This window comes from Myotis nattereri (genome assembly GCF_964212035.1).
Source record: "Myotis nattereri genome assembly, chromosome: 12".
NCBI classification, from domain to species: domain Eukaryota; kingdom Metazoa; phylum Chordata; class Mammalia; order Chiroptera; family Vespertilionidae; genus Myotis; species Myotis nattereri.
Window position 1 is genome coordinate 56184248 of NC_138087.1, and position 26350 is coordinate 56210597.

General features: G+C 40.3%; 1 protein-coding gene across 1 annotated transcript in view; it reads left to right on the forward strand.

Annotated features, from left to right (window-relative positions):
- Window positions 1–23488, forward strand: part of TDRD7 (tudor domain containing 7) — a 60678-nt gene extending 37190 nt beyond the window's left edge. Inside the window, exons 9-17 of the mRNA XM_081102974.1 lie at window positions 246–357; window positions 2292–2494; window positions 3857–3991; window positions 6340–6426; window positions 9963–10097; window positions 12546–12656; window positions 16639–17141; window positions 20274–20434; window positions 21762–23488. Of these exons, the coding sequence (XP_080959100.1) occupies window positions 246–357; window positions 2292–2494; window positions 3857–3991; window positions 6340–6426; window positions 9963–10097; window positions 12546–12656; window positions 16639–17141; window positions 20274–20434; window positions 21762–21982 (1668 nt within the window). The 3' untranslated portion in view covers window positions 21983–23488. The remainder of the gene's footprint in view (window positions 1–245; window positions 358–2291; window positions 2495–3856; window positions 3992–6339; window positions 6427–9962; window positions 10098–12545; window positions 12657–16638; window positions 17142–20273; window positions 20435–21761) is intronic.
- The last annotated feature ends 2862 nt before the right edge of the window (window positions 23489–26350 follow it).

Below are 26350 nucleotides of genomic sequence, written 5' to 3' on the forward strand. Positions count from 1 at the left end.
TTGGAAAGTGCAGTAGAGGAGTGCGGCCTGGAAGTCAGGAGCCCTGGCTTCCCTGGTCCCAGCCCCAGCCTTTCTCTTCCAGGCTAAACCAGGGGCGCCTCTCCTGGCATTTCCCAGGCAGTGTGGCCCCACTTAAATGGTGATCATGGAATAAAATAGAACCAATTAAGTACCTCAAGTGATTTTTTAAGAAGTGAGGATAAAGAATTTTACTTGAACCTAAGCATTGTTTCTGTTATCATTAGGTATGCTATGTGGACTATGGATTTAGTGAAAATGTTGAAAAGAGCAAAGCATACAAATTGAACCCAAGGTTCTGTTCCCTCTCATTCCAAGCTACAAAGTGTAAGCTAGCAGGTAAGAGGAACTTTTTTGAAAGCTCTTTCCATTTTGGTACGTTATTATCATTGTACTTTGTGGTTAAATCCTAAAATGTACTAAGTATCTGAAGGTGTTACAATGTGTTATTTTTTGAAAGGTATAAATATCATGTCTAATATCATCTTTATCGGATGTGATCATTATAAAAATATAATGTTTTTATTACATTTTGTTATATAGAACATACATATTTTATTTTATTATAAATATGTCTGTTGGCCATCTTAAAGGATTGTTGTTTTTTATCTAAATTTCCACTAAAAACTGCTGGAGGCCCTGTATCATGGAATTTGATCAGTTTAAATCATGTTGTTCAAACTGTTTTGAAGTGACTCCCAGCTTCATTCATTCCTAGCGAGATGGACTCCGGGTGCTGCTTACTACCAAGCAACACACTTTCATGCGCCCACGCATAAGTTTGGCCACAGGTCATGTGCACTCTCCTGCAGTCACTGTTCCTTTCCTCCTCAAGGAGCATGGAGGAATGCGCATGTATGAGAGGGACATTGTAGGGATAAACTGGGAGTATGGAGGATACCGTGGCCATGTTAGTGATGAAGAAAGACATTGAAATATGTATGCATCATGCCAGGAGAGGCTGAGCTAAATTCAGAAAATGATCAAAATTCTTTCATGAGAATTAGCCCTGTGAAGAAATCCCTCCTTCCCAGGAAGGGTAAATCTTTGTGTCAGAGGAGCTGGGTTTGGCTCTATCTGTGGGATAAACCTCAAGTTATTTTAAAAGCCTGTTACAAACCTGTGGGAGTTCGTTTTGAAAAGAATGTGTCAGCATAGGACAAGATTGAGGATGCTGAAATGAAAGAGCAGTTAGTTGATAAGAACGATAAAGTCATATGTGTGGAGAACAAAACAAGAATGAGAGAAATGTTGCTCTGAGGGATCCTGTGAGCTTTTGCTTATGGACCTAAAGGCGAAAGATATAGAAATAGACATTATTGTACCATGGGGAAGGCGAGAGCTAGTTTTAATTAGTTTAATGATTAACTTAAAGTTGTCACATATACGATACATGGAATTATAATTTTCAAAGAATTTGAAGAGTAATTAGACTAAAACAAAATTCCTCTCTATCCGTATTATGATAAACACTATTGAATCTTTCTACAATAAGTCAGAAAGTTCCTTGGTATCTTTAGGGTCATCATGGTATACTTAAAAGGAAGAAGGAGGAAAGACAGAAGGAAGGAAGAAAGGAATGAAGGGAGGGCAGTTGTCTAAATTTCTAATAAATGCATGTTCATTTTTATAAGAAAAATAATTGTGTAGATGTAATTAGGAAATGAAAAAAGTCAAGGATATAGTTTTGGAAAGAACATTACAAATACATGATGGGCAGACATGATTGATAGCATTTTTTATGCATTAGATTTTTAAAAAATATATGTATATAAGGTGAAGGTTACTTCTTCTATGGTAGAAATTCTGATTCATGGTCAATTTTTCTTCTTGTTTTAAATTGCCTGCGTTAGTGTGAGTATTCAAAAAGGCATCCACATTATAATATATATTTTAAAACCTAAAGGTGGTTATTTAAATGAGATTGTAAAACACAGCTTCCCCATAAAATTTAAGAATTTTGTAATAGAGTCTTAACTGTAATAAGTATCCAAATCAAACACAACCCAGCTGGCATGGCTCAGTGGTTGAGCCTTGACCTATGAACCAGGAGGTTATGTTTCAATTCCTGGTCAGGGCACTTGCCTGGGTTGCAGTGCGGGGCATGCAGGAGGTAGCGATCAATGATACCCTCTTGTAATTGATGTTTCTATCTCTCGCTCCCTTTCCCTTCTTCTCTAAAATAAATAAATAAATAAAAACCACAATCCATCTGTCCATCTTAAAATGATTCTTCTAACTAAGTAGAAATTAAAATATTCACTGTTTTTCAGGGTTGGAAGCTCTCAGTGATGATCCTGGTTTAGTGAAGGTGGTTGAATCTTTAACTTGTGGGAAGATCTTTGCAGTGGAAATTCTTGAAAAAGCTGATATTCCACTAGTTATTCTGTATGATACCTCAGGAGAAGATGATATCAATATCAATGCCACCTGCTTAAAGGCCATATGTGACAAGTCACTCGAGGCTCACCTTCAGGTACCACTGTGACCACTGCTATCATCTGTTATACATATCATAGGAAAGGAAGTTATCAGAAAAGGATGTTGTAAATTTTAGGCTAATGCTAGATACTGACAGATTACATATGTATTGAGAAAAAGGGGCAGAGGGGCTGAAAGTGAGGAACATGCCAAAACCATAATAGTAATTATTAGGAATTGGATCTTTGTTTTATTTTCTAGTTTCTATAATATATGTAATAACTTCATATGAAATTATTTTGCAAAGACAATAGGGGAGGATATTACAAAAGACAAGAAAATTAAATCAATGAAGATGTTTATTAAAGAACTAGAGGCCCGATGCACGAAATTCGTGCAAGAGTAGGCCTTCCTTCCCCCAGCTGCCAGCATCGGTTTCCCTCTGGCACCTGGCACCAGGCTTCCCTTGCAGCTCCAGCCTCATCCAGACTAATTAGCGTATTATGCTTTTTTTTATTATAGATTAGCTTTAACATTTTTAAAATGTGAAGAATAAAATCTTTAAATAAATTATAAAACAAACAAAAATAAACTATAAAACAGCCACTGTAAAGAATAGGATGAGATGTTAAAAATGATCATCTTAAAGGCTTCATGGAAATGTTGGGAAAATATTTGTTTTAATGAGTAGAACAACAGTGAATTATTTTTATGTTATGATTTGACTGAAGATGGCTAAATTAAACCTCTACTGTGATTAAACATTTTTTAAATTATAAAATTCTTGTGGCCTGTGGACACAGATTAGAAAGTAGGTGATAATGGGATTGATTTGGTGATAATATTTTATTTCCATTTCTGTAATGTTGAAAAAATATGTTTTATGTAATAATTCTTTTTCTAAATTAATGGAGAGAAAATAAACTAAAGTGAAGGATGTTCTCAGCTTTTCAGACAATGGAAAGTGTTAATAAGTTAATGTATGCAAAAAGTCTGTTTTATACCTGATACAGATGATATCAGATATTTGTTTTGGAAAGAGAGGAACCTAAATTAGTTTTTACTTTTAAGTTATGGATTTTATTCTGTCCTATTTATCCTCCAACTTAGAAGATTTTTACGTATGTGTTTATTGATTTCAGAGAGGAAGGCAGAGGGAAGGAGAGATAGAAACATCAATGATGAGAGAGAATCATTGATTGGCTGCCTCCTGCATGCCTCCTACTGGGGATCAAGCGTGCAACCTGGGCATGTGCTCTTGACTGGAATTGAACCCGGGACCTTCAGTCTGCAGGTCGTATCCACTGAGCCAAACCAGCTGGGGCGAACTTAGAAGATTTTTGTATAGATACCCCTTACATAGGGAGGAACTATGCTCTATTCTCAAGCCTCCTTGGCATGTCCTTGTTCGTTCCAGGTTGATGCCATGTACACAAATGTCAGAGTGACTAATATTTGCTCTGATGGCACACTCTACTGCCAGGTGCCTTGTAAGGGGCTGAACAAGCTCAATGACCTTCTGCATAAGATAGAGGATTACTTCCATTGTAAGGTATGTCAGAGCATCATCTACCTCTAAAGTTAGTCCTGAAATTGCAAATAAGTGGCCTCTACGTTTATGTACATATGAGTAACTTTTGAATAGTTTGAGGTAGAATAGTGGGTAATAGCCACAGACTGCCAGTGTAAAACAAAACAAAACCCTTCCCCACACACACTGGTTTCTGCATTATAAAATGAGGGTAAAGCTGTGTACACGTGGGATTGTCAGGAGAACAAGTTGCAAGCCTGCTTAATGAGCACAGAGCCTGGCTAATTAAGTAAGTGCTCAGCAACTGATAGATTTGTTACTGATAAGGTGCAGGTGATGACCCTACAGTGCCTGCCTGTCTTCCAGAGCCAGCTGGCTCCTCTGCCTTGGGCAGCAGTGAAACCATGGAATTTAGGAGAATAAGACCTCTGGCATCACCTTCCCCAAGCTCTTTATGGTCTCTGAGAACCTACACCTCAGCAAATGTGGTTCTGCAGTTTAAATTTGTTAATGAGCTTCTTACCCTTTAAATCTAGTAGTCTTTTCTGAATCAGGATATGTAGAGGTTTTGATTTAAGGTTCTAAGCCAGGGGTGGGCAAACTTTTTGACTCGAGGGCCACAATGGGTTCTTAAACTGGACCTGAGGGCCGGAACAAAAGCATGGATGGAGTGTTTGTGTGAACTAATACATGTTAACACTGCTGCTGGTGAAGGAGCGGAGGGGAGAGCAAGAGAACCCTCTGCTCTTTTGGCTCCGCAGGCCGGATAGAACAGCCGAATGGGCTGGGCCCGCGGGCCGTAGTTTGCCCACGGCTGTTCTAAGCAGTGGTTCTCAACCTTCTGGCCCTTTAAATATAGTTCCTTATGTTGTGACCCAACCATAAAATTATTTTCGTTGCTACTTCATAACTGTAATGTTGCTACTGTTATGAATCATAATGTAAATATCTGATATGCAGGATGGTCTTAGGCGACCCCTGTGAAAGGGTCGTTCGACCGCCAAAGGGGTCGCGACCCACAGATTGAGAACCGCTGTAAGTGATTTCCTTAGCTCCATTAGGACATTATAGTCACAATGCAGAATATGCTGTGATTTCTGAGTGATAAACCCTAATGCCACTTCCACCCTGACTCCCTCGCCCCTGGAAGTGACCCCTGGCCTCTAACCTACAAAGCACACTTAGGCCTCGTGGCACTTATGCAGTACTGAATTTAACTGTTCGGGTAGTGGTTTGTCTTAGAGCAGTGAGGGCGAACCTTTTGAGCTCGGCATGTCAGCATTTTGAAAAACCCTAACTTAACTCTGGTGCCGTGTCACATATAGAAATTTTTTGATATTTGCAACCATAGTAAAGCAAAGACTTATATTTTTGATATTTATTTTATATATTTAAATGCCATTTAACAAAGAAAAATCAACCAAAAAAATGAGTTCACGTGTCACCTCTGACACTCGTGTCATAGGTTCGCCATCACTGTCTTAGTGTAGGCTTCTTGAGGGCAGAGACTGAGCTTTACTGGTAAGCGCCTTCATTTAGGTGCTGTAGTACCTAATCCAGTGTTTTATGTAGAACGGTATTTCCTAAATTTGTGCTGAATCAGGTTAAGCCTGTATTCAGACTACAGCCTAGAATTAAGGCATTAAATCTATAGTTTTGCTGCTTTCTGTGTTAGAGATGTTTTAGCTAGATCTCAAGGTCATTAGGCTTGATTTGCTAGTCTATCTTGGAGAAATCTGACACATCCAGAGAGGCTGACGCCAGCACTCATTTGCATGCATGTGCTTACAACCTATGGTGGTGACAAGCACTCTGGACAGTCCCTGGTGCTCTTGTAACCCAAGTGGAGGCATGACCTGTGGGGAGGAGTAAGATACCGCGGCAGGTCCCCAGCTTCAAGGGTGGAGCAGAGGAGGATGAAGAGACCTACAGCTATGATGTGCTGGCTTTGATGGGCTCTGAAGTCCATATTTTAAAATCCTGTCTTTGAATCTAACTATTAAGTGATGAATAAAGAGACCTTATTGACAGCTCGCCCAGCCTCCTCACTGTTCTGCTCTTTGTCGAATTCATCCTCCCTCTTCATGTTTAGCTGATGGCGCCAGAGCCTGCATGAATCACACTGACCTCCCTCCTGGCCTTTTTAGACATTTTAACAAGGCTAATTTATGAGCCATGTGCAAGGAAGGAGCGTAGATCGCTGCCATCAACAAGTGCAGAGAAGCGAGGCAGAAGTACTGTGACCCTGGGCTTGTATCCTCGGATTGCATGTGGGTGAAGCAGTCAGCCTGTGCCACACGCTGTTTCCCTGTGGTGTAGCAGATGCTCTTTGCTGAGAGTAATAAAGTGTCATGCATTGTGTTTTGCAGCACATGACCTCAGAGTACTTCCTTTCCTTACCCTTCTGTGGGAAGATCTGCCTCTTCCATTGCAAAGGAAAATGGTTGCGAGTAGAGGTAAAAATTCGTCACTTGACTTTTTTAAAAACTTATTATGAAATATTTCAAACAAACAGACAAGTTTTTTAAAAATGGAAAAAGTAATTTGAGAAATAAAATATGACCAATATGGCCAATGCTCCCTGTCTTCAAACCCTTTCTTCTACTGCCACCCCTGAATTTGGTGTTTCTCATTCCTATTCATTTCGTTTTACTTTTGCTCTGTTTGTATCTATATACATACACTTTTACTATCTAGATACTTTCATATACAGGTACGAGAAATATAGAAATGAATATAAATATTTATAATAAAAATAAATGAACATGGTATAAATAGATGAAAAATGTTTTTAAAATATATATAAATAGTAAAATGTATTGGTTCTTCTGAGACATGCATTTTATTCTTTGTGAGATTCATCCATGTCCACATGTGCAGCTCTGGTTCATTTGTTTTCATTGCTGTGTGAAGTAACCATGTGTGAATATGCCAACATTGTCATTCCATTCTCCTGATGATGGATATTTAGGTTGTTTCTAATTGTTTGTTATGAACAATGTCACCACGAACCTTTCTGTGCATATCCCCCAGGGCACATGTGTAGGAAAGGCAGTTCTGGGTATAGGAAACACGTATCTTCAGCTTCACGAGATGATTGCCCAACTGCTCTCCACAGTCGCCCTTCCATTGACGCTGTGACCCTTTGAGAGTTCCAACTTCTTGGGGGCGTCTCAAACCCTCTCTCCCTCCTGCCCAGAATGGCTTTGGCTTCAATGTTCACACACTCTATTTCCAGTCCCTAATGAGTGTCTTATTTTCTTACGAGCTCAGTTGTGAATTTGAAAGGTTTGTTATATTTTATCATGTATTTCTTCATGTTTTTCAAAGATGGATTTTCTATTTTTGTGGTTACTGTTTCTTTCCTTTCTTTGTGTCTTTTTTTAAACATAGCTAATTTTCCCAATTGTTAAAATTGAAAAGTTGGGCTTTATTTTATTTTCTCTGTTTTTCCTTTGTTACAGAGGTTCTTAATCTAGGTGTGGAGACCTCTACTTTCATGGTTCTTGGAAATTGTGTGTGTGTGTGTGTGTGTGTGTGTGTGTGTGTATTATGTATCTTGGGGGAAAATATCTATAATTTTTGTAAGATTCTCAAAGAAACTAACCCTAAGAAGGTAAGAACCATTGCTCTATTGATTTTTAATACTGTGTAAGCAACATATTGAAACTAAATTATACTGATTTTCCCTTTATTTCAGTAAAACTTGGTCATGTCTACTTTAACGAATGCAGCGATTTTGAAGTAATTCTTGTCATTAATGTGAATGTGTGTCAGAAGGCTGAGGTCTGGGGTTATAGGAACAAGAGTTTTGTGCTTAGCTATAAACTTCAAAAACATGACTCATTAAGAAGAACATGGCATTATTTGAATTTGAAAGTTTGTGATGTTTAGTGTATAATATATAAATGCACAAATACTAATTTCTTTAAACTTTTATTTTGAAATAATTTTAGACTTTTAAAGAATTGCAGAAATAGTTCAGAGTTCCTATATGCCTCTTACTGACCATCTCCAAATGTTATCATCTTGCATATAACCAATATCAAAACCAGGAAATTAACACTGACACAATAGTATTAACTCCACTTCAGAACTTCCTGACATTTCCCAGATTATCCCTCAAATGCCCTTTGTCTGGCCCAGGATCCCAAGTTGTATTTAGTTGTCATGTCCTCTCAGTTTTCTCCAACTGGCAGTTGCTCTGTCTTTGTTGTTCATGGCCTTTTAAAGGGCAGCAAAATTTTGTAGAGTATCTCTCAACTTCAGTTTCTTCAGGCTATGCCTATTTGGTAAAAATAACTTTTCAGCATATGCTCAAATCTTTAGAATAATATCTAGTACTATTTTTATTACTATCAAATTGTGTATTGAATATCTTTGAGATAGCAAAAGTGTTTATTCTTTTAGTGATGCACATAGAAAGTTAAGGAAGGAAAATTGATTAATGAAAAGCAGATCATGTGTTTAAATGATATATTTGCTCTTGACACATCAATTTGAGTACCTATGCATTTTTAACTTACTCTATACATCCAGTCAGCTTCATTTCGTGGCTGTCCATCTCCCTGCCATTATTCTTCCTCTAAACACATCCTGAGTGGTCTGCGTTCACTTTCTACAGTATCATATGTTCTAATTTTTGTAAATCAATTTTTTGTAAAAGCACGGATAAAAGGTTAAAAGGATAATTATAACCTATAGAATATATATGTATATATTATTCACCTATAGGATATATGTGAAATGCCAATTCTAGGCATTTTCTCCTCCTGAAAGCTTGCTCTAACATCTACTTCCTGTCTGGGTCAGGTGCCCATCCTCTATGTTCTCATAGATTCTAACTTTATTATTGCCTGTACTACATTATTTTATGATTATATGTTCGTGTTATCTCTTATGAGACTAGGAACTCTTTAAGATGTGAAAGTATATCTCTGTGGCCTAATTATGCCTGGATATAATAAGTATTCAATATATACCATTCCTACTAATATAAATACTCAGTGTATATGTTTGAATAAATACATTTTAGAAGGCTGCCTCATTGTACTGTTTGTGTTTATCATATCTTAAGAGATTTAAACATTGTATTAATGAAGTATTCTCTGGGGCAGTGGAACAGGCTTTGCTTCTGGGAAACCTGACTTCCATGCCAAGACTGGTTCAGTTGTTCATGGTGGTCACTGTGTTGAAGGCACCACCGTTCCTGTGGCGGCAGTTAGCGCAGCTGTGGGCATAAGTCCCACCCAGATGACCACCCTCATGGGGCTGCATTTGGCCAGTGTATTCAATGATGCCAAATGTCACAATGACTTAGTAAGGGAAATTATGGGCATTTAAAGATTCACCTAGTATCTTATAAATCAACTGTTGCCTTGATTTAATGTGTAATTTTCCCATTTTTGAATCACTAATTTGGACTTATTTTACCTCTCTATGACTTTCTGAGTTTCAAATTTTTAGTTAGAGCAAATGAAGATAATTATCATTGGGTTTTCTGACAAAGCTACAAAATACCATTTATGGTTTAAAAATATATAGCATTTACTTGCTAAAAGTAAAATTTGGACTTTGAATTACCTCTATTCTTTATTTCCGCATTGCTAAGACACAATCGCTTTTTTCTCACATTTTAAGATTGTGGAGAGCAGACTGCATCTTATAATCAGCAATACATAATGTGTCAAATTGTTTTATAGTCAGTAGTGTCCTAGAATTGAAAATATAGTAAATATTACTATATTTGTTAATTTTACTGATTATTACTAGTTTAGTGATTGGTACTGACTAAATAAATTAACAACAAGATATTGAAATCCAATCTACTCTAAAAGAATACATGTAAGTGCTTTTTAAAGTAAGAGATAATTTGGTAACGGAAGTCTGTGTTGCTTTTACATGCAGTTTAGAGTTGAACAAAATGTCATGGCACGGAACCGTTCTGACCTTTGCGATGTGCTCATTAATGAGCCAACTTGTCTCATTGCAGATCATGAACGTTCACAGCAGCCGGACTCTGGATGTTCAATTCCTGGACTCCGGCACCGTGACATCCGTAAAAGTATCTGAGCTCAGGGAAATTCCCTCTCGGTTTCTACGAGAAATGGTTTCGATACCATCTCAGGTACTGTGTGTTACAAGCTCAGGAGGTTTGCTGGAAGAGACTTGAATGTGTTTGTAATCATGTTGTGAATGCCCAGTCAGTTTTGATCTTCATAATGATTGAAATCTGAGTTTGTAACAGAATTGGAAATGATCCAAATGTGGTTGTTCACTCGTTTCCAGATATAAAATTCAGCTGTCTTAGACAAGAATACCAGTCAGACTTATAGAACATTGTTTGATGTTTGTTTTCAAGTATTTTCCATCATTGGGGTATGTTGTCCAGTTAGAGGTACCATTTTAATAATTTAGTCAGTGCCAACTTCTACACAGCTTTAAGGTATTGTATGTAAATAATTACTTCCAGAGTTCTTTGATTAGAACACATTATCTATGGAAATATGTTTATATTTAACATTTTCTTATATGATGTTTCCCCCATAGGTTTTAGCAAAAAGATTAACCTCAGCCTGTTTCTCCTCTATTGATAAAAAAAAATTGAATTTTGAATTAATTTAAATTGTTTAGAACTATGTCCTACCTTTAGTTTAGTTTTTTTTTTAATATATTTTTATTGATTTCAGAGAGGAAGGGAAAGGGGGAGAGAGTTAGAAACATTAATGATGAAAAAGAATCATTGGCTACCTCTTGCATGATGGGGATTGAGCCCGCAACTTGGACATGTCAGAACCAGGAATTGAACCGTGACCTCCTGGTTCATAGGTCAACGCTAGCACTGAGCCAGGCTGACTGGGCTATTTCCTATCTTTAGGAGAGGTAGAGGATTTTGTATAAAAATTAATCTTTTTTGAAAATAAAATTGTTCGACATTCTGTAATTTTAAAAGGCTGCTTGACTTATATGTGCAAGAAGTTATCTTATACCATCAAAGCTCAGTGAATAAAAAGCACTTGTTCATAACCAGCATGGCTTTTATTTCTCTCACTCCAGTTACCACTACCTTTTCTAAAATGACTATTACAGAGCAGCTGTTTAACTTGGGATCAAGCCAGTTTTCAAAATCACTTTTATTGTTGCTCCGCCATAATTTTGAAAATTGTTAGACTTTTAAGTGCTACTTTCCCTTGATAGCACCTCTGGCCTCTATACCCCTTGTTAGAACATCCACCAGGGCCAGCCTTACGGAGGGGAAGGAGATGGGGGCTCCATCCCACTGTTTCTGACTGCCTGAATGTCACAAAGACCTTCTTTAGCTACAGCATTAAAAGCCATGACAACTTTTTCTATTAATCTTATCCAAATTCGCTGTTTAATAGATGTGAAGTTGGGGGGACTTTAAAAGCCAGTGAGGCCAAGCCTCTGGCTGACAGCGTCTCCCCAAAAGGCCTAAGTCAGAGCAGCAAACTAATGGCCTGTTGGCCAAAGCTGACTCATGAATATTGGGCTTGGCCTCTTGGCTCTTAGTGTTTTAAAATGTGAATTGGTTGCCAGAATTTAAAAATCAGATAATTTCACACTTGACAAACTAGAAAATCGGACAATATTGAGTGTTCTCCTTTATGGGACAGTACTCTGTGGAGCTTGGCAGGTGGCATTCTCCCCCGAGGGCCAGTATGCTGGCCCCCCTGGCCGCCTCACTCCCTCATCACCTGCCTGGCCCCTGCAGGTGGAGAGTGTGTGACCTCATCCAGGGGCCACGTTGAGAGACTCAGACCTGAAGGAAGAGGGTATGGCAGGGAGGACGTCGCCCAGGGCGGAAAGAAGGAATCCAGGAAGTAGGTTTCGTTCCCCTCACAGAATTGCCTCCATCAGTTCAACGGCTCCCATGAGACTGCAGGGGTCCCTGAGGTCACCTTTTACTCCCACCTGCTGCAGCCATTCTACAAAAGCTTGTGCAGAGGTGGGGGAAGGCGAAAGGATTGTGGGAACGGAGGCTTTTAGCTATCGATGGGTCTCAGTTTTTCTTCATTCTCATTACAACCTCCTCCCAAAGGTGAGCAGAACTGCCCGGCACCCACGAGTGCTCAGGAAATGCTGAACGAAGCACATGAGCCTCCAAGAAGATTTTTCCAACAGGACTCAGTTTCCATCCAAATGACACTTCATTTTTTTTTTTAGTTGGGTTTAGAGGGAAGACCTAGACATAAGTCCCAATCCTGTCTTCTCGGTTTTGTGATCTGATAGTCTCTCCACATCTGTTTCGCCATCTGTATAATAGGGTCACAACGTTGGCCTGTCAAGCAGAGAAGTATTGCAGGGTGAGAAGAAGGTGAAGTGCCTGGTATGAGCGTTGACTGGTAATAGGAGTAAAGATAATAGTATAATATAAACAGAGCCAGGAAGAAAGCAGGTGCTCCAGCCTGAGCACTGTGATTGTCATTATTAGCTATTGCTGTGCTTGCTTTCTATCTTGGCAACATCTGACTTGTAGGAAAATAATATTGACGTTACTCACAAGTACCTATTTTAAGGTAGTGTGCTTGCTTTTCCATCATGTTTTCTTTTTCAGGCCATCAGGTGCTGTTTAGCAGATGTTCCACAATCTGTTGGCATGTGGACGCCGGATGCTGTGCTTTGGTTAAGAGATTCTGTTTTGAATTGCTCGGACTGTAGCATTAAGGTTAGTTATCTTATTGGACTCGATACATTTAGAAAGGGAGCTGTCAGCCAGAAGGGCTCATTTGTTTGTGTGTGAAAGAATACTGTAAACTGATGCTTTCACACCTGAGATTGGTTACATGTGTAGTGAAAAGATATTTCATGGTTTAATTTTTAAAAATATATTCTTATTGATTTCAGAGAGGAAGGGAGAGGGAGAGATAGAAACATCAGTGATGAAAGAGAATCATTGATTGGCTGCCTCCTGCACGCCCCCTACTGGGGATCTAGTCTGCAACTGGGGCATGTGCCCTTGACAGGAATCGAACCTGGGACCCTTCAGTCTACAGGACGACACTTTATCCACTGAGCCAAATGGTTAGGGCTCAGATTTAATTTTTATGTAAGAACTTATTCTGAGGAGTGGCCACGTTAGAGGGGTTAATGGGGGGAGGGGGGGAGACATCTGTAATACTTTTAACAATAAAGATAAATTTTTTAAAATAAACTTACTCTGTATCTCCAATACTATTTTAAAACCCTTTATATAATTTTCCCGTTATTATCAAGGTAGCAGACATGGTTCTCTGCTCCTATTTTGTACTGGGATAAGGAATTAAATCCCCAACAGAGGGACCACCATATATGTCTTGATAAATGTTTCTAAAAATCATTTAAATCCTCTATTTCTTTTTTTCTAATAGATTATAAACAAATTATTTGCTTATAAGCCTGTTTTTTGCCTCTTTTCCTAAAGTTTGCTTCAACTGCTTGATTTATTTAGTTTGGGTTTTTTTTATACTTTTGCACCTTCATATCAAAAACATTGCTCATATTTCCAAGAATAGAAATGCAAAATGATATTTCTCTGTTTTAACTAATGCAAATTGTGTTGTCATTTTATATGAAAATTTAATAATGAAATGTCCTTGAGAAATACTTTCATGAAGATTTCTAAATTATTCTAGCTCACACTGATTTTTCTCTCTTCATACTCCTTTCAGGTTTATAATGTGCAGTTCCTCACTTAATTATGTATCATTTTATATTCTTTAATTTTCACAGGATAATGAATATTGTTTTCTCAGCTACTTTTTCAGCTCCTAAATTCAGAGCATTGGCTACTCAATAAAAATATTTTAATGGTTGATTTTTGAAACGGTACTTCTGTATCATAAGTATCAAAATGAATTAGCAGTCAGTACCTTGTTAGCACTCCAGATGGTGAATTTAAGTAGATTCATCTTGCCAGGGGGGGAAAAAAAACAATTTTAAGTAAATCACTGCAGCAGGATTGCCTTGCAGGTGTCTCCCTGTCTTCAGGCCTGGTCTCCGCCTTTCACTCCTGGCCTGATGTGTTAAAAACTAGATGTGGCTAGAAGTATCTCATGTTTGTCATTTCTTTTTTTTTCTTTTCTTTTTTCTTTTAATTAAATTTTTATTGTTCAGATTATTACATTTGTTCCTCTTCCCCCCCCCCCCCATAACTCCCCTCCTCCTAGTTCCCGCCCCACCCTCCGCCCTCACTCCCCACCCACTGTCCTCATCCATAGGTCCACGATTTTTGTCCAGTCTCTTCCCGCATCTCCCACACCCCTTTCCCCCGCAAGAATAGTCAGTCCATTCCCTTTCTATGTCCCTGATTCTATTATAATCACCAGTTCATTCTGTTCATCAGATTATTTATTCACTTGATTCTTAGATTCACTTGTTGATAGATGCATATTTGTTGTTCATAATTTGTATCTTTACCTTTTTCTTCCTCTTCCTCTTCTTAAAGGATACCTTTCAGCATTTCATATAATCCTGGTTTGGTGGTGATGAACTCCTTTAGCTTTTCCTTATCTGTGAAGCACTTTATCTGACCTTCAATTCTGAATGATAGCTTTGCTGGATAAAGTAATCTTGGTTGTAGGTTCTTGGTATTCATCACTTTGAATATTTCTTGCCACTCCCTTCTGGCCTGCAAAGTTTCTGTTGAGAAATCAGCTGACAGTCATATGGGTATTCCCTTGTAGGTAACTGAGTTTCTTTTTCTTGCTGTTTTTAAGATTCTCTCTTTGTCTTTTGCTCTTGGCATTTTAATTATGATGTGTCTTGGTGTGGTCCTCTTTGGATTCCTTTTGTTTGGGATTCTCCGCGCTTCTTGGACCTGTAAGTCCATTTCTTTCACCAGGTGGGGAAAGTTTTCTGTCATTATTTCTTCAAATAGGTTTTCAATATCTTGCGCTCTCGAATCTTCTGGCACCCCTATAATTCTGATGTTGGTACACTTGAAGCTGTCCCAGAGGCTCCTTACACTATCCTCGCATTTTTGGATTCTTTTTTCATTTTGCTTTTCCGGTTGGGTGTTTTTTGCTTCCTCGCATTTCAAATCATTGACTTGATTCTTGCGCTCCTCTGGTCTGCTGTCAGGAGTCTGTATAATATTCGTTATTTCAGTCCGTGTATGCTTAATTTCTAGGTGGTTCCCCAATATAAGATCGAGGGTCTCATTAGTTTTCTTGTAGATCTCATTAAGTTTATCGGCGGCTTCTAAACAGTTCTTGAGAGACCTTAAAAGTGTGGTTCTGAACTCTATATCTTCCATTGACAATTTTGTCCTGTTTGTTTGTCTCCGCATTTTGTTATGCTTCCTTGGTGCACCCCCTAGTGGTCTTTGTGCGCAGTCTTATAGTTAAACCTTGATTGTTGTAGCTAATACCAGGGAGGGTTTGACCTCCAGGCCAAGTGGCTATGAGAATCTGCTGTGTCTGCAGTGAGAGAACTTCTGTCCTCTAGGGAGGTGCTAATCTGGCCTTTGCCTGAGGCTATCCGGCAAATGCCTCTGTGCAGGGCTTGGGCGGGGTGGGTCGCACAGGATCAACAGGGTGGGCCGGAGAGAGCAGTTATGGCGGCTCTCGGTCCTGTCCCCAGGGGCTCTGCCTCTCTGAGTCCCAGCAATGGCTGCAAACCTCGGAGAGAAAGCTGCACTCGCTCTGACCGAAGCCAGACAGTCCTGCTTCTCCCGTTTGAGTCTGGGTCCCTAAAGACTCGCCTGTATCTGGAGCTCAGAGTCTGCGACTCCCTCCCTATTGAAAACGCCAACCGCGCCCTCTGCCGCCAGCCCGCTCCGCGCACTGCGCACCTCAGAATTTGACTTCAGCACTGCGCCTCCTCTGAGTGTCCGTATGCGTTTCTCTTTCCTCCTAGTTGTAGGACTTCCACTCAGCCAGCGTTCCTGTGGTTCTGGGTGATGTCCCTTCCATTTTTTGGTTTCACTTTTGAAGTAGTTGTTCAAAGCAGCAAACTCCGGCGTTAACCTATGCCGCCATCTTGGTTCTCCACTCATGTTTGTCATTTCTAAGATAAGCCAGAGGAGCTGATGAGAAGACTTGAACAGTCACCTAGCAGTACAGCCCATTTTCAGTGTCTGGTGTTCCCAGGCAGACACTCACTCCACTGACAGGAAGAGGTAGCAAGGTAGTCAAAGGTCTCCTGGGCAAAGGTGCAGCCTGCCCCTCTGGCCCGGAGCTTCCCTCCTCTCTCACTCCCAAGGTCCCTCTTCCCTCAAGTAACTGGGGAGCGGGGAGGGCTGAGGCCAGATATTAGGACCAAATAAGGAGTTTAGACCAGAGGTCCTGGAGTGTATGGCGAATGTCAAAGCTTTTTCCTCCCTCCAGTGTGAGAGGACACCAGCCTTAAGCAGAATGCTTGCTGGATGCTCTGCCATTGCTGTGATTATTTATTATTATTGAAGTTGAGTGATGAGCACATGTGGAAGTTAGAACATTTTTCACTTCCATAAGCTTGTTGCTGGTTGCTAGACTACTTAAGAGCTTATCCATTGCTACAGATGTGATAGATAATTTGTCTGACCTTAAATAAAATGGCTTTGAGCAAGTTGGGGTGGAGATTTTTTTGCAAAATACTGTGCTTTAATATTTAACGTTAATATTATAACCACCTCTCGGAGTTCAGTGTAAACTTGGATTTCTTGAATTGGTTTTTTATGTTTTTCAAAGGTTACAAAAGTGGATGAAACCAGAGGGGTCAACCACGTTTATTTATTTACTCCTAAGAACTTCCCTGATCCTCACCGCAGCATTAACCGCCAGATTACGAACGCAGACTTGTGGAAGCATCAGAAGGACGTGTTTCTGAGTGCCCTCGCCAGTGACGCTGGCTCTCCCAACAGCAGAGGCGGGCACACCATTGCTGCGAGCAGCTCCGGGGAGAATATCAGAAAGAGCCTCGTGGAAGTCAGCAAAAAGCCCGTGGTGGATCACATCAGCGCTTTCTCCATGGAGCAGCTGCCGCCTCCTGTGCACTTGGCAAAGCCAGGAGAACACATGGATGTGTACGTGCCTGTGGCCTGCCACCCGGGCTACTTTGTCATCCAGCGGTGGCAAGAGATCCATAAGCTGGAGGTTCTGATGGAGGAGATGATCCTGTACTACAGTGTGTCTGAGGAGCGCCGTGTGGCAGTGGAGAAAGACCAAGTGTACGCCGCCAAAGTGGAAAATAAGTAGGTCCCTGGACAAAGCGTTTTATTCTGTTTCTAAGAGAAATGTGTAGAGTGATAACAAGAGTCCTTAATCCCTGCAGGGGGACTTTGAACAGCATGACTGGGAGTTTCGAATGTGAAATGAGACTAATGAATTATGCAATTTTCTAATATTTAAAATGACATCATTTATCTAAAAATCTAGTGATCATATTCCTATTAAAACCTAAACATATCTGAAGTGACGGTTTAAATGTTTTTTCTACTTTTCTATTAGAAAATATATTTGTTTATTCAGAAAATACTTTTATTGAATAACCTTTTAATTTTTTAAATAACATATTTATTGTAGAAAATTTTAAAAACACAAAAAAGTATACAAAATGAAAATTAGTCAACCAGACACTACTTATGTATTTCTTCAATTACTTATGGAATTCTTCTAGTTTTTACTCTACATACTTATACAGCTGGATTATTATTATTATGTATAATTTTGTATTTACTCTTTTACCTGACAATCCTGTGAACAGTTTTTCATGTAATAAAATTTCTTCATAAACATTTTTAATGGCTGAGTAAATAGTCCATCATACAGAGAAATCATAATTTATCATTCTCTTTTGTTATGTAGGTTTTTTTCTCCCACATTTTCACTCTTAAAAGTGAAAAGTATAGTAACTCATTCTGAAAAGCATTCAACTAACATGTTGCAAGTTTCTTATCTTCCAAAAAGCATTTTTACTGTGTCAAGTTATTGATAACAATAAGCATAAATATGTTTAATTCAGAACAATGGAAACAATGTTGGTATAAATTTGCCTCAGAATTCTTTGCAGGATAATTTAATAACAGTCAAAGTCAATTACTGTTACTTGTTATCTGAGGGGCAGATTAATGATAATTAGTGGGGGGTTCTACTTGGAGGCAAGGGTTGTGTGGAGGAGACCTGTAGTATGGGACCTTAAACTCCGATCCCCTCACCCCATGTGCCCAACAGCTCTACCCCAGGACTCTTGGGCTTCAACCAATTAATCTGTCCCCCAGATAAGCAAGGGGTGTCTTATAGATAAGAACAGATGCCCTGATTTTTTTACTTTATGAACTGAAACAATGTAAATGTTTAGAGTTTCTATCTTGCTTACAACCCAGGACTATTTAATACACCTTGTTTCCAAGTAAGGTAAGAAGTAGGAATTTTGGATGCATTGTTTTTATAACAGTGGTTTCCAAATCTATCTCGGCTAAGAATAACCTGGAAAACCTATTAACAATGGAGATTCTCCTTCTTCACTCCAGACACCCTGAATCAGAATCGCTGATTCCAGGTTCCACCCCACAATCCGTGTTTTTAACAGATTCCCCAGGAGATTCACAAGCAGCCTTGCACTGAAATTGGAAATCTAGCCTTTACTTAAGCTATTATTTTGAAAGTTGGAAGCTGAGTAAAAGTTCAACACTTAACTTCTCTGATGGCTCTCTCCTCACTTCTCTGCACCTCTTACTTACAGACTAACAGCACAGATACCACCATTTGCCCTGTACAATTTAAAGACATTGCTATTGGCTGAAACCAAATATTTTAATCTCCTTTTGCACTTAAATAAATTAGCAGCATGCACCAAGCTGGCATTTCCATATATGAAAAGTTCTCTTTAATTTTCTCTGAAGTTCTTATATTTACACAGCTTATCTTCATTTTAATAATAATTATAATGGCTACCATTTGCAGGGTGCCTAAAAGGTTAAGTACATAAAGTGCTAAGTGCTTTGTATATATTATTCCTGCAAATGAATTAAAATTAAATATTACCCATGAGATAACAGGCTCAGAGAATAAACAAAGAGCCCAGGGTAACACAACTGGAAAATGGCCCAGCTCAGGTGGGACTCCAGCTCAGCAGTCTGGCCCGCAAAGCTCTTAGGTACTTATTATGGTACCTTTTTGTGTCCCTGTTGTCTCTGCAACTCATGGATTTTTGCGTGCTGTGCTTTGGCCTAATCTGAAGGTTTATGGGCTTTCCCCCAGCAGTGCCCCATCAGAGCTGAAGAAGCCTTTCTGTAGCCTTCTTACTGCAGTTCACCCGTACGGCACCTGTGCAGGTTTCCTGTGCCCATTTCCCATGAGGTGCACGCTGCTGGGGAGTGGGTCCAGCCTGGCCCCGCCCAGCAGTGCTGCAGTGAGGTGCTTGCTGTTCACGGGGCTCGTACTTGATACATGTTTCAGAGGTTGCCCAGGTCTGCCCCCTGAGGCAGGCCCTGACGCCCACTGTGCAGGAGCAGAGACTTGCCTTTCAGACATTATGAACCACCATCCTCACCTCAGTGGAATCATCTGAGCAAGACTCTAGGACTTTAGCATGGTCCTTCATTCCTGAACTTGGAGGTCTAGGTTTTTCTCATTTTAATGAGAAAAGGCCCAGAGGGGAAAAGTATATTTGTGTAAATTTCTGGCACCTTGAACACTGGATCTTCCCCCATATTCTCCTACCCTTTCCAGACTCTTTAAGCAATAGGTTAGATTTCTTTGTTTCTCAATGCATTTACTTGGCATAATTAAAATTGTCAACTTTACATTATTTTTTGTAATCTCTTCCCCACCTCCCTTCCCAGCCTGACTTTATCTTCCATCCCTCCCCACGTCCCACCTGTAGTGTTTGCTCCATCCAACACACCATGCCCTGTGGTGTCCTCTGTGCTTTTCTTCTCTTGCGTGTCTTCGGCCTGGCCTGGTCCTGCTTGCCTCCCTCTTCCCGTCTTCCACACGTGTGGCTTGCTCCCAACGTGTGGCCATCCTTGTCTCCCCGACAGAATGAAGGGATCTACCAGCCTTGTCCCGATCACCCTCCGTGGCATTTGTTTCATTCTGCTTAGTGGTGTCAGTAGATTGTCTCCTTCTCCTTTAGCTTCATGAGGCCTGAGAAAGGTTGTTGGAGTGAGAGAATTCCACCAAACAAGCCAGTGATAAAGCCAAGAATAGTAACCTTTGGAAAAAGAAGAAGCAAGCTCTTTAAAAACATCTATGATAGTATAGTTTTATGTTTCGATTATCATCATTCATATTTTTCTTTTTATTATAAAATGTTATCCTTAACTAAAGCAGGTGTTGATTTTGTATGTTTCTTCTTCCTTTTCAATCCTTTGCACACCTAGGTGGCACAGGGTGCTATTAAAGGGAATCCTGACCAATGGACTGGTGTCCGTGTACGAGCTGGACTATGGCAAGCACGAGTTAGTCAACATCAGAAAAGTACAGCCCCTAGTGGACATGTTCCGAAAGCTGCCATTCCAAGCAGTCACGGCTCAACTAGCAGGTAATTTCTGTGGAATTTGAACTCATTCCCCAACATTGTTTATATTGTCATTTTGTCCTGAGTACAGAGTCATTGGCCTATTGAGGTAACTTTTTTTTAGCCCAAACAACTTCCCGACCATAATGGAAATAGTTTTTAATGATCTCTCACAGTCCTGCCTTCCAACTACACCTGCTGTTTCTGTTTTTCCACATTCCTTTCTGTCGCTGGTTTCATGTATGAGTTTATTTCTAAAGCTATAATCTTAGTACAGGTACAATATTACAATCTGCTTTTTTCACTTAGCATTTCCCCCCTAATTTGGGGGCGGCTGTTTGATGGTCTTAATAATGATTTTAATAGCTGCAAAATATTCTGTTTGATCATTATTTCCCTATTGTCAGATGTTTAGGTTCTTTATACTTTTATTGTAGCATTAAGAAAAAACCAGCGACGTCCTGGCCAGTGTTTAGGGTGTCAGCCCACGCACCATTGGGTTACAGGTTTGATTCCCTGTCAAGAGCATGTACCTGGATTACAGGCTCGATCCCCGGCCCTGGTGGGGTCTTATGCAGGAGGCAACCAATGGATGTGTCTCTTTCACATCAATGTCTCTCTCTCTCTTTCTTTCTCTCTCCCTCCCTTCCTCCCCTTCCTCTTCCCCATCCACTCTCTCTAAAAATCAATGGAAAAAATATCCTCAGGTGAGGACTAACAAAACAAAAAAAGTCATGGGGATTTAGAAATGCATGGGACTTAAATTTCATCTGATCCAACCAGTTTATTTTGTAAGTAAACCAAGGCCTGGAAAATAAACTGATTTGCCCAAAATCAGACCACTTGATAGAGGAAGAGCTGGAAATGGCAACTGAGTCTCCAGATGTTCAATCTGGTGCTTTTGCCCTAATGTTGTGTATAATAAAATTTTGAAAAATTAGTATATGAATGCTTTTTTACTATATCTCATTCATCAGGAAAAAATCTATAAATAAGAGAAATGTTATTGGTATCATTGATATTTTATTCCCCCTATTTGTGTCTATTATCGGTTTAAATCTGCATGTACTTTATGTAGGGAAATGTGCAGTAGTTATTATAACTTCATTTTGTAACACAGCATTACACCTCAAATAAAGCTGTGTCTGTAGAAAAAGGTCCACAGAAGTAACCCATTTAGAACAGAAAACTACAAGCTGGACCGCTTCAAGACGGTTCTGCAACTGTTCTTCAGCTAGGCAAGTCCAGCCGGGGATGTTTAAGCGACTCTGGAATTGACTAAGTAGTTTTCCATTATAGCGGGGCAGGGGAAGGCTCATTTCACCCCTCGCTGCTCTGCTCTTTCTCCTAGGAGTGAAGTGCAGCCAGTGGTCTGAGGAGGCTTCCATGGTGTTTCGGAATCATGTGGAGAAGAAACCTCTGGTGGCACTGGTGCAGACGGTGATAGAAAGTGCTAACCCTTGGGACCAGAAAGTGGTGGTCTATTTAGTGGACACATCCCTGCCAGACACGGATATCTGGATTCATGATTATATGTCAGAATATTTGGTAGAGCTTTCAAAAATTAATTAATCGCTGCTCTGAGACCTCCACAACTAACTCAGATTTTCTAGCAATAACAAAATGTAGTAGGTTTAAAAAAAATCTTATCTCTGCTACATGGCTCTGACTGCTGTGGGGATTGAAAAGAATATGTTATGTTTGGTGAAAACTATTTAATAAGTAGTATTTAACAGAGTTGAATTTTCAAAAAAAAATTGCACTTGAGTTATTACTATAATATTAGATTAAAATGTTTATCAATATAAAAACTGACTACCTCCTAATTTCTAGGCTTTATGATCTTAAGATGAAGCGTTCCCTTTCTATTCATGTTGGCTTCCTTGCAGTGCTGGGTTCTTCTCCAGTTAGACTGAGAATTTTGTGACCTAACTCTACCCTGGTGTCCCAAAGTCGCCAGACCCTGTGAAGACTATCCCGAGTGTTTAGCACACCAGCATTGCTAGTGGTGCTGCAGGAGTGCAGCCAGGCTCACCAGTATGCCCCTCCCCACAGCCTTGAATGGCTTCTCATTGCCCAGGGCCATGGTCAGGCCCCTTGAGTGTGGCTCTTCCTAAGCCTTAGGACAGTGATGGCGAACCTATGACACGCGTGTCAGAGGTGACACGCGAACTCATTTTTTTGGTTGATTTTTCTTTGTTAAATGGCATTTAAATATATAAAATAAATATCAAAAATATAAATCTTTGTTTTACTATGGTTGCAAATATCAAAAAATTTCTATATGTGACACGGCACCAGAGTTAAGTTGGGGTTTTTCAAAATGTTGACACGCCGAGCTCAAAAGGTTCGCCATCACTGCCTTAGGAGTACCCTAATTAAGTTAATAACAATGTACCTACCTATATAGTTTAAGTTTAAAAAATTTGGCTCTCAAAAGAAATTTCAATCGTTGTACTGTTCATATTTGGCTCTGTTGACTAACGAGTTTGCCAACCACTGGCAGGGAGTCCAGACTGACGACCCAGGCCTTCTACCATCTCCCTACCCAACCTCATTGTCCACCATTCCCCATGCCAGTCACACTGGACCTTTATATGGTCCCCGAACCCCATGCATGTTCATCCAGGGTTACTGGTATTCTCGAGCAGTGATGTGCAGGTAAATGTTTGACGACTAGTTCTATTGGGTGTGGTTGGTGAACCTTGATCTGCAAAGTGTGATGACTCCTGTGTTGTAAATACTCCATCCGTTGTTCAGTTCCAGCTGACAGTGTGACATCACTGAGCGTGGAGTTGGTGGGAGATGCACCCAAGCGGCTCTTGCAGCCGGTACAGTGGACTCCAGCGCACCACTGTCTGCATCCTCCACAGCACACAGAATGCTATCTTGCCTGCATCAGGCACATGTAATGGGTGTGCTTGCTAAGGAGTAGGCAGGATGGATTGACAGAGGGACAGGTTGGAGGCCTTAGCAGTGGCCTAAAGATGAGGAGGGGAGGCCCTGGCTAACGTGGAGCAATGGGACTAAAGAAAAAATATTAAAGGCTTTTTGAAGTTCTTAGTTAGAATGACTAGTACTGACATCTTGAATATAGAAAATAAGGAAAAAGAGGTGTCAAAGAGTGATGCCGGGAAAGAAAGGAAAAAAAAAGTTTTGCCAAGTCTTAAGGTCTGAGAGGCTAGGATGGTGACCATTACTCAGTGTGACTGGGAAGCTTAAAATTTTGGTTTTGAACATACTGAGTTTAAGCTAATAGGCCTCTGGGTAAAGATATGCACAAACTATTGGAGATATGGAGTGGATTTCAGGGAGAACACCAGGCTGAAGGTAAAACACTTGAAGTCATTTGCTTATTTTTTGTGTGAGGAAATTTAGGGAAAGAAAGAACAGAAAGAAGTTAAAGACCAGGTGTTTTAAGTTCTTTGTATAAAGCATTAAAATTATCTTTCTAGCTTTTTAAAATGTATATTTAACATTTATAATAAAAGTGATTCAAAATTCAGGAATGCTTATGCCAGTGATTTAAGTAATTATTTATGATAATCTAAAAAAGTCTGACATAAATGTGTAAGTGAAATAAAGTAGTATAAATGTTTTTTTTTATAATGGTTTCTTTTCCTACAAAAATAAACTAAAATTCTCAAATTATCTACAGATAATGAAGAGGTGGTTTCTATTTCCCTGACTTTAGAAGTGTGACCATTACTTTTTAAAATAAAGCAATTAATTGTGTTGTTGATGTAACTGAAGAAATTAATCATGTGCTAGGACAATTTGACAGACAAATGAAACTTGACCTCTACCTCACACCATATTCCAAAGTCAATTCCAGGTGGATTTGAAACCTAAGTGTGAAAGGTTAATGTAGGAAGATAACATAGGAAAATACCTTTATAATCTAGGAGTAGGAAAGATGTCTCAAACAGGACACACAAGATGCTAACAGTGAAGGAAAAGTTGATAGACAAGACCAGCCGTGGGCAAACTACGGCCCGCGGGCCAGATCCGGCCCGTTTGAAATGAATAAAACTATTGAAATAAAAGACCGTACCCTTTTATGTAATGATGTTTACTTTGAATTTATATTAGTTCACACAAACACTCCATCCATGCTTTTGTTCTGGCCCTCCGGTCCAGTTTAAGAACCCATTGTGGCCCTCGAGTCAAAAAGTTTGCCCACCCCTGGACTAGACTGTACTGAAACGAATAACATCTGTTCATCAAAGACATTATTATGAAGGTGAAAAGGCAAAGCAGAGTGGAGGAATATATACTGTACAGGTGGGGGCCAAAGTCAGTTTACAGTTGTGAGTACGAGAAGCAGATTTTACTTTTATATTATTACTAGTGGCCCGTTGCACAAAGATTCGCGCAATAGGCCTTCCTTCCCCTGGCTGCCGGCACCGGTTTTCCTGCGGCACCCAGGACCCAGGCCTTTGGTTCGGCTACAGCAGTGAGGCTTGGCTTCTCCATTCCGGCTGCTCCCAGCCCCTCCTTTTTTCCCCAGCCCCTCCTTGAGCGAAGCCCAGGGCGGGCTGGAAGCCTGGGTCGCCCCAGGCCCCCAGCCACTCCTTGAGTGGAGTCCAGGGCCGGTGGGAAGCTTGGCTTCCTCCGTCATCAGGAGCAACCCAAGCCTCCTGCTCGCTTCAGCTCCGTGGCCACCACCATCTTCAGTCATCTTCAGTCTTTGCTCTGCACCTGCATATTCAAATTAACCACCATCTTTGTTGGATTAATTTGCATAGTCGCTCTGATTGGCTGGTGGGTGTAGCAGAGTGGCGGAGTGACAGAGTGATGGTTAATTTGCATGTTTCTCTTTTATTATATAGGATTTATTAATTACTAGTGCCCCAGTGCATGAATTTGTGCACCTTAAAAGGGAATTAATTAGAGGAAATATTTTAATATTGCTATTTGCCTTTTTTCTATAATAGAAGTGTCAGAGATGAAAGAAAATTAGTAAAATGTATATGAAAACCTTCCTTCTGTCAGACTCTGGAACACGCCGTGGGACCCAGAGTCAAGTCCCTGCCCACCCACGTACACCTTGAAATTGCGTGAGACTCAGATCCGGCCAGCCCCACCGGTCAGGGGCTGAAGCCTCAGGTCCTGTGGTGCACCCTCAGATCCCCCAGCCCAGTGACGGGGTGGGGGATACAGCCTCAGATCCCCCAGCCCAGGGCAGGGGGCACAGCCTGAGCCCCCCTGTCAAGCCCCACTGGGTGGGGGACACAACTTCAGGTCCCACCCTGGCCCAGCTCCACGCAGAATCAGGTCCCTGCTGATTGCTCATTACAACTCGTTATGGGAACCCTGCCTCCGCTGTAGGCACAGCCATCTTATGATGGTGTGATGGAGCGAGGGTTAATTTGCATATTACCTCTATTATATAGGATTGTATTATTTTCCATATGAACAACTGTAAACCAACTGTGGCCCCACCCTCTATATATGTAGTGGGAAAATATATTGAACATTTTCAATAAACAAAAGGTTATCCAGAAACAAAATGGGCAATACTTTTGAACAAAATACTTCACAAAAGAGAAAAACCACTGGCCAGTAAGCATGAAGAGGTGCTCAACCCAGTAGGACACAGGGAAATGCAAATTCAAACCTCAATGAGATACCACAACTCATGTACCAGAAATGGGAGGAATGTTTCCACTTTTGTTAATTCCAAGTGTGGCTGCTGCATGGACTTGTGCAGAAGGAGAGTACCGGTAAAGGATGTTCCCAGCAGCACTATCTGTAATAGCCAAAACCTGCAAGCAACCTAAACGTTCATGAAGAATGAAATGCATTTAGCGTGGGGTATACATCCCTCTACAGTAGCAGTTCTCAACCCTGGCTGCACAGTAGAATCACCTGGGAATCTTTTTAAAATCCTGATTTCTGGGCCTCATCCTCCAGAAATTCTGTTTCTTTGTCACTAAT